The sequence below is a fragment of the Salmo salar genome, chromosome ssa10, assembly GCF_905237065.1.
Source record: "Salmo salar chromosome ssa10, Ssal_v3.1, whole genome shotgun sequence".
Lineage (NCBI taxonomy): Eukaryota > Metazoa > Chordata > Actinopteri > Salmoniformes > Salmonidae > Salmo > Salmo salar.
This window is the reverse complement of record NC_059451.1, coordinates 87,925,667-87,938,984: the sequence shown is the minus strand read 5'-3', so window position 1 is coordinate 87,938,984 and position 13,318 is coordinate 87,925,667. Positions and strand designations below refer to the sequence as shown.

General features: G+C 42.0%; 1 protein-coding gene across 7 annotated transcripts in view; it reads left to right on the top strand.

The window, feature by feature from the left end:
- The window catches only part of LOC106560830 (rho family-interacting cell polarization regulator 1), a 96,135-nt gene that overhangs the window by 58,283 nt on the left and 24,534 nt on the right, over positions 1 to 13,318 (top strand). For 6 of the 7 annotated variants that reach the window (XM_045688193.1, XM_045688192.1, XM_014124179.2 and 3 more), the window contains 4 exons: positions 3,739 to 3,887; positions 4,022 to 4,151; positions 8,893 to 9,864; positions 12,070 to 12,218. In XM_045688193.1, coding sequence (XP_045544149.1) covers positions 3,739 to 3,887; positions 4,022 to 4,151; positions 8,893 to 9,864; positions 12,070 to 12,218 — 1,400 coding nt within the window. The remainder of the gene's footprint in view (positions 1 to 3,738; positions 3,888 to 4,021; positions 4,152 to 8,892; positions 9,865 to 12,069; positions 12,219 to 13,318) is intronic. The other variant, XM_014124181.2, reaches the window with a different exon arrangement.

The window sequence follows — 13,318 nt, the reverse complement described above, 5'->3', positions numbered from 1 at the left end:
TCACTTATAATTCACTGCATCACAATTCCAGTGGGTCAGAAGTTTACATACACTAAGTTGACTGTGCCTTTTAACAGCTTGGAAAATTCCAGAATATGTCATGGCTTTAGAAGCTTCTGATAGGCTAATTGACGTTGGAGCTGTACCTGTGGATGTATTTCAAGGCCTACCTTCAAATTCAGTGCCTCTTTGCTTGACATCATGGGAAAATCAAAAGAAATCAGCCAAGACCTCTGGAAAAAAAATTGTAAACCTCCACAAGTCTGGTTCATCCTTGGGAGCCATTTCCAAATGCCTGAAGGTACCACGTTCATCTGTGCAAACAATAGTACGCAAGAATAAACACCATTGGACCACGTAGCTGTCATACCGCTCAGGAAGGAGACCTGTTCTGTCTCCTAGAGATGAACATACTTTGGTGCGAAAAGTGCAAATCAATCCCAGAACAACAGCAAAGGACCTTGTGAAGATGCTGGAGGAAACCGGTACAAAAGTATCTATATCCACAGTAAAACGAGTCCTATATCGACATAACCTGAAAGGCCGCTCAGCAAGGAAGAAGTCACTGCTCCAAAGCCGCCATAAAAAAGTCACACTACGGTTTGCAACTGCACATGGGGACAAAGATCGTACTTTTTGGAGAAATGTCCTCTGGTCTGATGAAACAAAAATAGAACTGTTTGGGCATAATGACCATCATTATGTTTGGAGGAAAAAGGGGGAGGCTTGCAAGCCGAAGAACACCATCCCATTCGTGAAGCACGGGGATGGCAGCATCATGTTGTTCGGGTGCTTTGCTGCAGGAGGGACTGGTGCCCTTCACAAAATAGATGGCATCATGAGGATGGAAAATGATGTGGATATATTGAAGCAAAATCTCAAGACATCAGTCAGGAAGTTAAAGCTTGGTCGCAAATGGGTCTTCCAAATGGACAATGACCCCAAGCATACTTCATAAGTCAAGGTATTGAAGTGGCCATCACAAAGCCCTGACCTCAATCCTATAGAAAATTTGTGGACAGAACTGAAAAAGCAGAACCAAAATTCACCCAACTTATTGTGGGAAGCTTATGGAAAGCTACCTGAAACGTTTGACCCAAGTTAAACAATCTAAAGGCAATGCTACCAAATACTAATTGACTGTATGCAAACTTCTGACCCACTCTACTATTATTCTGACATTTCACATTCTTAAAATAAAGTGGTGATCCTCACTGATCTAAGACAGGGAATTTTTACTAGGATTAAATGTCAGGAATTGTGAAAAACTAAGTTTAAATGTATTTGGTTAAGGTGTATGTAGACTTCAACTGTACATAGCCCTAGCTATGGAAACACAATTTCCCTAGTTTAACATAGGTGTGTATACGCTGGTGTTAGTTGAAAAGAAGTCAGAGAGAGGAAAGATGGGGAAGAGACCATGGTTATTATAATAAACTAAAATGAAAACTTGATGTACTTACATGTACTACTTAAGTTAACCATTGGATTGGTGTAAACATGGACGAGAGGGTTTCATTCCACCATATTTTTTGCTCCTGTCTCTGCGCTATTCCTTTTAAATCCATGTCACATTGAGATTAACTTTATAATTTTATCCTAACCTTACCCATCACCTTATGTATTACTTCCCCCCCAGTTGCAAGAAATGACATCCAAAAAACACAATCTATACAACACATGGTTCCTGGCCTCCTTTTATGCTTTCTGTCCATAACACTGCAACTAAATCTGAAACAAAATAATATAAAACAAAATAGAAATATTTTTATACAACTAAATAAAACCTAGCAAATCAGGTCTGAAAACTGAAATGAAACTGAACTTATAATAAAAAAACAAATAGAAATAAAAGCAGCAATGAACGGGGTTCACAGGATGACAGAAAGGACAAAAGATCAGTTATGGTGCCAATGACATCTATAGTGACAACAACTGGTCTGTTGCAGCCATCTAAGGTTGCAGTGACTTTATATTCACACAACCTCTAAGGACATATACATAAGGTTTACATACCAGATATCATGGCCCATGTCCTTTGGTTCAGTTCTTATAGCTCTGGTGTGATATGGTCCCATCTAGTGGTGTTGCATGGCTGACTTTTTAATGTCGCAAGTAATCATTCTCAAATTCCTCCCAATTTGGTATATAGGCTCAATCTGATTTTATGCTTCCTGAGCAGAAAAGTTAGTAATTCTGCATTAGAGTATGTGCTAACATCTTTCTATAGGTACCGTGCGGCCATATTTGAATGCAGCAACCATTTTTTCCAACCAATTAAAGACTAATGGAATGAGTGTAAATACAAAATCTGGGGTGAATCTGACTTATGGTTCATGAGGAGAAGATTATCGCAGATTTTGAGCATTAGTGTTACATATCCAAATAATGAATTAATAGTTTCCTTGTTTTTTTCAAATTCCGTTTGGTTCATTTCCGTTTGGTTCATGGATGTCCATGATAGCGATGACAAGTTTCAAGTTGATAGGCCACTGTGGAGTAGATTTACAGTGATTTAAATTAAGATGGAAAATCTGATTTTAGATTTGTCAATAACTCAGCCATCTTTAAACCAATCCCTTTTCTCAAACTAAGTTAAGACGTGTACCATGGGCCTACATTCCAAATGTGGTGTCATTTGGTCCTATGGTTCATTAGAATAAAAAAAAGTGCATATTAGCGTATGTGCTAATATGCATCTACTGGTATAGTGTGGCCATCTTTGAATGCAACAGTGTTATTTTCTGAAACTCTTTTTGGGACTTTTTTTTTTTTACACTGCTGCTACTCGCTGTTTATTATCTATGCATAGTCACTTGACCCCTACTTACATGTACAAATTACCTTGACTAACCTGTACCCCCGCACATTGACCTGGTACCCCCTGTTTATAGCCTCGTTATTGTTACCTTTCTATTTAATTTTTTACTGTAGTTTATTTCGTAAATATTTTCTTAACTCTTTCTTGAACTGCATTGTTGGTTAAGGGCTTGTAAATAAGCATTTCACAGTAAGGTCTTCACCTCTTGTATTCGGTACAAGTGACAAATAAAATTTGATTTGATAAGTCCGAAGACCAAATTTGGAGTGAATCGGACTTTTATTCTGAGAAGAATAATTTATTATTACCGTATATTCCGGACTATAAGCCGCAACTTTTTTCCCAGGCTTTGAACCTCGCGGCTTAAACAATGACGCGGCTAATATATGGATTTTTCCCGCTTTCAATTTTTTTTCTTCCAAAAAAACACATTCTGTGACGTGCTCAGTTTTTTGGCAGCATGAAGCTTTCATTAGACCAATGAAATTGCCGAACGGGTTAAGGTCAAAACCTTTTTTGTTTACTGTTTAGATTAAATCGAGCGCTCTCAAACTTCCCAGGACCACACAACATCATCCCGTGACTCCCAAGTTTACTTTAATATGATGGTTATCATATCGATCTTTGCGCATAAAATTATTTTCACCACTATTTCTCACATAATTAATTTTACAGACACAAAAAAATATAACCTTGTCTAGCGTGTTTTGTTAACATTTGGGAAGTTTACTGACAAATTTGTTGTTCAATCAGGCCTGTCGTGACATTTTCTATCCAACTTGTACTTTACTCGCATAAAAAAGTTGGAACGGAAACCTGGTTAATGCTTATCAAAATCAGCTATTGGTGTGGTGTTTGGAGAGATTTAGATCATAACTGAATCACTGATTTTGATTGGTCTTACTCCGGTTCCCTAGGTGACAGAGCTGAAGAGCCTGGCCAATCACGTGGTGGTGGGAAACGTGTCATGTGAGACCAAGGACCTGTTTGCTGCTCTACCCCAGACGGTGGCAGTGGACATCAATGACCTGGGGACCATCAAACTGAGCTTGGAGGTCACCTGGAAGTGAGTGGCCCAACGTGGCTTCTGCTTTGAAGTGATCAGGATATAAAGGTTGTATAGAATGAGGGACTGTGTGTGTGCATACATTTGTGTGTGCGTCTAGTAATACGTTTCTGTGCCCTTTTTATCACTGACAGCCCCTTCGACAAGGATGACCAAGCTTCGACCGCCAGCACAGTCAACAAACCCCCCACGGTGAACAAACGCTTCTCCACCTACAACCAGAGTCCTCCTGATACCCCCTCCCTACGGGAACAGGCCTTCTATGTGAGTACCCTAAACCTCTAACTGTCCTCTAATCAGTGTTCTTTTTCATAATATGGCCCGTAATCCATAGAATAATGAACTGTACTCTGGGCTCAAGTATTTTGCTGGGTGACCTGGAGTTTTATTTTGTGAGCACCAGTGCGACTAAAATAAAATCCAAAAAATGTCTCTACACTGCTCCAACAAGACAGGCTGCCTCCCGCGGCTGCTTGCTTCCAGTTCCCGGGCCACACACACACACAAAGCCCTGCCCCTTGTCACTCAAGCAGGAATAATACAGTAACTCCATGCTGTTTATTCTCTCTTGCTCTCAATTCATGCACACAACATATGCTTCCAAAACAAGAATAATGCCACAGAGTTTCCAAAGCCGGATGCGCAACATTCTGAGACTTCCCGGAACGCTTGCAAAGCAGACCAGGCTGGGGTTTGGAGTTTGAGAAGTCAATTAGAAAAGTGAAATATTCTTTCTTGGTTGATACATTTCTCGAGCCAATGTCTTAAGTAGTTGAACATGTTTTTACTCCAACCTCGTGAAAGTGACAAACTGACACGTTTTAATTTTAGTCAAAAACAACTTTATATGGATTTGACAGCCTGCACATGCGCAGTTCGGCTCGAAACAACTGTTAGACACGATTGACGTGTTTCTGCGCATGAGTTTAGCTAGCCAACGTCACCATGACATTGTCTACAAGTGTGATCTGGGATTTCTATTGGAGAAGCAGTTTCTGCCCATGTTCATACTGTACTTCTTTGGCGAGGCTGCTTTCCACATTTCTTGTAAGCATGAATCCATGTTTTGTCTATTATACTATCAGTTTGTGTATCTTGCTCTCTGCAAAACATGAGTTAGTCTAAAGAAACGGGCATGTGCATAAAATGATGCTAACTAGCTAGCTAGCTAGCTATGTACTACTAAGGCAAAGCAAACGTTAGCGCTAATACAGGTTGCTACCAGTGGTGGTGTAGATCAGAGTGTTGCTTGTGCAACGACATGTTCTGAATCAGCTAGCCTATTCTAAAATTTTGTCTATGCAACATCTATTCAACTGTGATTAGGGTCCCTGGGAAACACTGACCAACACTACCCTTTTATAACTGCTACCTGTTTTAGTTTTTTCACTACTTGTCATGCCAAACAACATCAACCATATAATTATTTTCCGAAAATTTTTAATGGGAAGTTGAGCCCAGAAATGTTGGGAATTTTGCTTAAATTCATAAAAAAAGTTAGCTTTATAACAGTGAACCTTTTTTGTGGGATACACATAAGCCAATTCTAGGTCGTATGGCATATTTTGGTTAAACTATCCCCAATTCAATGGAATTTCAACCCTCTGCATGCACAGTGCATTCTCCCATCACATGTACAGCTGCTTCTCAAGATCTTGCACACTAATGAGATGCTATTGAACCGATACTACTACACTGTCTGAGCCAGGGACTGCATGCTTTCTGCTTTCATGTTTCCATACATGTTTAATTTTAAAACATCTTACAAAGGATTCTAACTGCTTAACTATTTATCTGTACATGGATTTGTATTGTTTTACTCATTTTAGTGCCACGGGCGATATCTGATGTGTGGAGACATTTCACTGCAGCTAATGTAGAAGGAAAAGCTGTGTACATTTGCACATACTGTGCCAAATCATATGTGAAGAATGCAACAAAGATGCTGAATCATCAGGCCAAGTGCATACAGTTCCATCAGCACTCACAACAAGCAACCTCTGACAAAAGTCCCTCTACTTATATTCGAGCTGAAAATGACGAATCAGACACCTTATCGATAGCAACAGCTCATGGTCCTCCTGGAATCAGAAGTTTTTTTGACTCAATGGAGGAACGTAGTCAGAGAAATGCTGATGAGCTGTGTTCTGCAACTGGTTCACCTCTGATGCTCACAGGAAATGTGTATTGGAAAAGATTTCTGAATGTTCTTCGCCCAGCATACACCCCTACAACCAGACATGCTTCATCTACTCATTTGCTGGATGCAGAGTTCAAGTGAAGATCAAGCAAATCATAGAGAAAGCAGACTGTATTGCAATCATCTCTGATGGGTGGTCGAATGTTCGTGGGCAAGGAATAATTAACTACATAATCTCCAACCCTCAACCAATATTCTACAAGAGCACAGACACAAGGACAACAGACACACCAGTCTCTACATTGCAGATGAGCTGAAGGCAGTCATCAATGACCTTGGACCACAGAAGGTATTTGCCATGGTCACAGACAATGCTGTGAACATGAAGGCTGCTTGGTCTAAAGTGGAGGAGTCCTACCCTCACATCACACCCATTGGCTGTGCTGCTCATGCATTGAATCTGCTCCTCAAGGACGTCATGGCACTGAAAACAATGGATACACTCCACAAGAGAGCCAAGGAAATGGTTAGGTATGTGAAGGGTCATCAAGTTATAGCAGCAATCTACCTCATCAAGCAAAGCAAAGAATAAGAGCACCACATTGAAGCTGCCCAGCAACACCCATTGGGGTGGTGTTGTCATCATGTTTGACAGTCTCCTGGAGGGGAAGGAGTCTCTCCAAGAAATGGCCATATCACAGTCTGCCGATATGGACAGCCCCATCAAGAGGATCCTCCTGGATGATGTATTTTGGGAGAGAGTGGTAAGCAGCCTGAAACTCCTGAAACCTATAGCAGTAGCCATTGCACGAATTGAGGGAGACATGCCATCCTGTCTGATGTTCAGACTCTGCTTGCAGATGTAGGAGGAAAAATCCATTTTGCCCTGCCCACTTCACTGTTGCTCCATGCAGAGGAAACTGCAGTTCTGAAATACATCAAAAAGCGTGAAGACTTCTGCCTGAAGCCCATACACGCCGCAGCGTAGATGTTGGACCCCAAGTATGCTGACAAGAACATCCTGTCTGGTGCAGAGATCAACAAGGCCTATGGTGTCATCACTAGGGAGTGAGCTGCGCATCATTGGGTGAAACTGGAAATCATTTTTAGGACTATAGTTTCCTCCTCATATAGCCTACAATATTTCTCTACACACCTAGGCCTAGTCTATTGATAGATTCAAGACAATGTTGTTTTTATTGATCTCAGATGATCAATTTGTCTGTGTCAAAGTAGCCTGCCATTTTGATAATTTGTGCGGTATTAAAAAAGATTCTGCTTAAGTCTCCAGTCATGTAAAAGTACGTAGAATTGCTTGAAATGTGTTTATAAAAGGCCAACATTTTCCCGGACTCTAGGCTACTAAAAATGTTCCCCATGTGTGCAACTACTCTACTGCTCTATGCCACTACGCTACAATGATATGCGTGCAATGCTTTATTATAATTCCACTTAGACATTATGGGATATTGTGTGTAGGCCAGTGACCAAAAATCTATATTTAATCAATTTTAAATTCAGGCTGTAACACAACAAAATGTGGAAAAAGTCAAGGGACATTTTGTGTCACGGAAATAAAGGAAAAGTGATATGTTCTTCAAGAGATATGCTTAAAAAATAAGTAGGTTTCATATATCTCAATCAGTTAAAACATGTATTTTTCTGGTGCTTCTACATTTTGTGGTGCTACTAACTTAGAAAGGTTAGGAGCACCAGCACCAGAAATGTTTTAATTTAGAGCCCTGGCTATAATAGAAAAATGGTTCTAGAATGAATCTGAATGATCCCAGGACAAGTTCTGTTCTCTGTCACGCAGCATGTTTTCTGTTAACAGCAGTCGAACAGAGGATTTTTTGTTGTTGTAGTTTTGTTTTTATAAATACACGTCTGCTGGGTTACAACGCTAACAGGATGTATTGGTCTGTTTTGTCAATGGGCAAGCTAAATACTACTTGTCTTAATTCAGTGACTTTATTGAGTTAGAAGAAAGAGCTGCCACATTGCAGTGGAGTGTTTAGTCTAGCTGTGATTTGTAGTAGAGGTGGCCCACTAGTGGACCTTTTCTCATGGTCCTCTCCTAATTTACCTGGTGGTGTGAAGACTGCTCCGAGGAGCCTGTCAAGGAGCATGATGCCCCCCAAACAGCGCTGGTCCCTTCTGGATGTGTTTCGTGACACGCTGGTTGAGAGACTGTCTCAGAGCTGCTCCTGCAGCGACGTCTCCTCAGTCCACCTGGCCTCTGCTAACATGCAGACTGACGTAAGTGCTGCTAGCCACTACAGAGAGAACCCACTATATCCCCTCTAATCTCTAGTTAAATATGTGGTATTTGTGGTAGAGCATGGTAGTAGAACCTCAGTAGAAGAACTCTAGTAGAAATCTTTCTAGATTGTGTTGTGCTATCATGTAGATCCTCTCTAATGTTGGCCACTGTAGAACCTGTGTTTATAGTCAGCTGTTGTGTCCCTCCTCTTTGGGTCTTAAAATTGTCTTTAGTAGTCTTTGCAATGACCGACGCAGCCTCCTGCTCTCAATATGAAGCCTGTATTTGTTATTGTTCCAGGGAGGTAAGCCTGGATGCTCAGCAAAGCAGAGACCAGATAAATGAGAAGTTAATTAAAGGGAGCAGGGAGTCTGTTTGCTTTTTTGGCCAGAGGCCAGGTTGCTCTGCTGTGGTTTATAATAGAGGCTTGGCTGGCATGGGCTCACAGGGCCCCTTGGCTCTCTTTCTCTCTGTCTGACTCTCAATTATCATACTGTATGTTAGCTTCAAAATGTGATGGTACTGTCTCCATTTGACTTTATCATCCTTGTGCTCTTCCTCCCTCTCTCGCTCTCACTCTCTCTCGCTCTCACTCTCTCTAGAATATGCTGAGGAGGCAGGAAGATATGGAGAATGGCACAGCATGGTCTAACTCCTCTGAGTCATCAGATGACTCATCCAGCCCTCAACTCTCCCTGGGGCTGCGTCACGCCAACAAGAACCTGATCCAGCCAGAGGTCAAGGCCGCCACACCCTCCATTGAAATCTCCTTTGCCCTCCGAGACACTGCCACCTCCACCCCTACCCGCTTAGCCAAACCGGAGGATGTGCAGGAGGAGACACAGAAGGAGGAGTCAGACATTGGGGCAGCGGGGAAAGATGAGGCTTCTGGGAAACAGGCAGTGCCTAATGGCCACGCCCGCTACTCACGCTCACTCAGCCATATCAGTGAGAACAGTGCCGATGGCGTACTGATAGACAGGTCAACCAGCGAATTTGTGGAGCCCTCTGAGGTCACCTCCCTGCAGTCTGGGATCTGTATAAACGATATTGAGATGGTGATGCCTGCCAGGGCAGAGTGGGCCCTTATCCCAGGAGAGACTGTGGCGGTCAGAGACCCCCCTGAGCAACCCGCCCCAACTACTGTGCCCTTGGAGGAGAGCAGGCCGGAGAGCAGGTATTCTGCAGTGTCTATAGAGTCAGACACAGGGTTAGAGGTTGTTTCAGGGGCTGTTTCAGAAGTAGAGCCAGAACTCCAGAGCTCTGCACCCACTAGGACTGATGCAATGTATCAGCAAGGTGCCTCTCTGAATCCCAGACCAGACTCACAAGCACAGACTCGGAGCACAGACGGCATATCATACAGTGCCTACAGGGCAGTGGTGGTGGAGACCAAGAAGCCTGAGGCTGTAGTAGAGGCCAAGCCCACAGAGGGTGAGAAGCAGCAGGCTGTGGACAGTGGAATTGAGGAAGCCCTGAGTGCAGTCATCTCCTCTCTGGATGACTACAGGGGACAGTTTCCTGAGTTACAGGTCCTGGAGCAGGAGTTACAACTACTGGAGGAGACATTAACAGTGAGTTACAGGTGTGTGTGTGTGTGTGTGTGTGTGTGTGTGTGTGTGTGTGTGTGTGTGTGTGTGTGTGTGTGTGTGTGTGTGTGTGTGTGTGTGTGTGTGTGTGTGTGCACATGGCTCTGTTTCGTGTCACAATGGAAATGGCCACTTCATAAGAGTGAGGTGGGCATTGGTGGGAGCTGAGTAGATTTCAGCAACCCAGAATAACACAGTTCCCTGTAGGACTGCGATCAGGGTGTGGAACTTCCTGTCCCTCAGCTTTGTCTGAATATTTCCATCCCACAATGCTGCAGCAGGAGATGTGTGTACTGTCGCTGGGAGGCCATCTGCCTGTTACACATACACACAACCGACACAGATAGATACACATCAGAGCTCACTCTGAGCCAAATCCGCTGACAAGACAATAGGAAACAGAATAATTATGCTTTTCTTTTAATCTTCATGTTATTTTTAGGAACACGCTGTTTTGTTCAGACACTTTCCTCAGATGATCCATTTCCAAATAGGGGGTGTATTCTCACAATCAGGACTTACAGTGCTTTCAGAAAGTATTCATACCCCTTGACTTATTCCACATTTTGATGTGTTTCAGCCTGAATTCAAAATGTATTAAAATATTTTCTCACCCATCTATGAACAATAGCCCAAAATGACAGTGAAAACATGTTTTTAGATAATTTGTGCAACTTTATTGAAAAGGAAATACAGAAATCTCATTTACATAAGTATTCAAAACCATTTTCAATGCCACTCCAAATTGAGCTCGGGTGCGTCCAATTTCCTTTTGATCATCCTTGATGTCACTAAAACTTGATTGGAGTCCACCTGTGGCCAATTCAATTGTTTGGACATGATTTAGAAAGACGCACACCTGTCTATATAAGGTCCCACAGTTGACAGTGCATGTCAGAGCAGAAACTATACCATGATGTCCAAGGAACTGTCTGTAGATCTCCGAGATAGAATTGTGATGAGGGATATATCTGGGGAAGGGTATAAAACAAGTTCTAGAGTGTTAAACGTTTCCAAGAGCACAGTGGTCTCCATCATTAGGAAATTGAAAAAAATATGGAAATACCCAGGCTCTGCCAAGAGCTGAAGGACCTTGTTCAAGGAGGTGACCAAGAACTCAATGACCACTCTGACAGAACTACAGAGTTCCTTGGCTGAGATGGGAAACCTTCTAAAAGGACAACAGTCTCCACAGCACTTCACCAATCTGGGCTTTAGGGAGAGTAGCCAGACGGATGCCACTCCTGAGAAAAAGGCAGATGAAGACATGCCTGGAGTTTGCAAAATGACGTGAAAGACAGAGCATAAGGCGAAAGATTATTTGGTCTGATGAGACAAATGGAACTCTTGGGCCTGAATGCAAGGTGCTATTTCTGGAGAAAACCAGGCACAGCTCATCACCCATCTAACACCATCCCTACTGTGAAGCATGGTGGTGGCAGCATCATGCTATGGGTATGCTTTTCAGTGGCAGGGACTGGGAGACTGGTAAGGATAGAGGGAACAATGAATGGTGACAAATGCAGGCAAATCCTTTTTGAGAACCTGCTTCAAAGTGCAAACAACCTTGGACTGGGGCAAAGATTTGCATTCCAACAAGATAATGACCCCAAACATACAGCCAAAGCAATGCTGGAATGGCTTCCGAAAAATGTGAAAGTCCTTGAGTAGGCCAGCCAAAGCCCAGATTTGAATCCCATGGAAAATGTATGGAAAGACTTGAAGATAGCTGGGGGAGCGGTGGTAAACAGCAAACTTAAGAGCTTGAGAAAATCTGCAAGGAAGAACTGGAGAAATCTCCAAATCCAGATGTGCAAAGCTGAAGGACTTACCCAAGATGACTCAAAGCTGTAATTGCTGCCAAAGGTTCGTCTACAAAGTATTGACTCAGCGGTGTGAATACTTATGTAAATTAGATTTAATTTTCAATAAATGTGCAAAAATGTCTAAAAACATGTTTTCACTTTGTCATTATGGGGTATTTTGTGTAGATGAGTGAGGGACTAAAAGTGTATTTTAATACATTTTGAATTCAGTCTAACTCAGCAAAATGTGGAATATGTCAAGGGGTATAAATACTTTCTTAAGGCACTCTATATGGCATTAAAGTGGATTGGTGAAAAATATATCTATTTTTTTGTGTGTGTTCTGTATGTTTGAGTACATGTGTGCATGTCTCTCCATAACAAGTGTGTTCTGAAGGGCCGCACCTGCAGTCGTTCGTCCAGTGTCCAGAGTCTGACGGTGGAGACAGCCCTGGGCAGCTTTGACTTTCTCAACACCTCAGACCTGGAGGATGAACATGAGGAGAACTGGGAGAAGAGGAGTGTGACGGACAGGTCAGGTTCCATATCATGGCTTCCCTCCCTAAATTCCATCACAGTTATACAGATTACAAGTTTTACTCGTAAAGGAGTTATATTTCCCTGTGTTCACTTAATGCCATCTAGTGATCCCACAACACAGCTTTAAATATGCTGGATGTGAGAAGTTCATTGGTATTCTGAATGATAATGCCTTCACCTGGTCTAAATGTGACATGACATGTAGAGACAAGCCATGGCTCTCTGGGGTACCACTCTTTGGCAACAACTCTCCTGATGTACTCAGTGTTTCCCCTATTTTATTCAGCAACAGTGGCAAAGTTAGTGTGGGGGGGGGGCTACTCTTGTGGCTAAAGGCAATGTCACGACCAACAATTTTAAAGGCCCTTCTCTTGCCTGCAGAGACCATTTTGCTGCTTAAAGCTATGGGGTAGATTTTTTTGTTGTTGCAGTTTTAAATACAGATTCCTGCAATTCTACACATTTTGCCATGGATTATGCCATGTTCTTATGCTATCTGAGTGACTCAAACATAACAAAATAAATGGGGGCCCATGCCATGACATTTTGGGAATTTTAGGTTCTCCCTGACTATCTAGTTTTTATTTTGGTGTTCGTTCTCAAAGATGATCTTATTTATAATCTATACCTCTATTGTCTTTTCTACATACTTTATCTGGTTTTAGCCATTTAAATTAACACTGAAACGTTTTACCATTCCCAAAAATAATTTTCAACAATAAATAAATATACACTACCGGTCTAAAGTTTTAGAATACCTACTCATTCAAGGGTTTTTCTTTTATTTTTAATATTTTCTACATTGTAGAATAGTAGTGAATACGTCAAAACTATGAAATAAATAACATACATGGAATCATGTAGTAACCAGAAAAGTGGTAAACAAATCAAAATATATTTTATATTTGAGATTCTTCAAATAGTCACCCTTTGCCTGGAGAGCTTTTGGCATTCTCTCAACCAGCTTCAACTGGAATGCTTTTCCAACAGTCTTGAAGGAGTTCCCACATATGCTGAGCACTTATTGGTTGCTTTTCCTTCACTCTGCGGTCCGATGGATCCCAAACTATCTCAATTGGGTTGAGGTCGGGTGA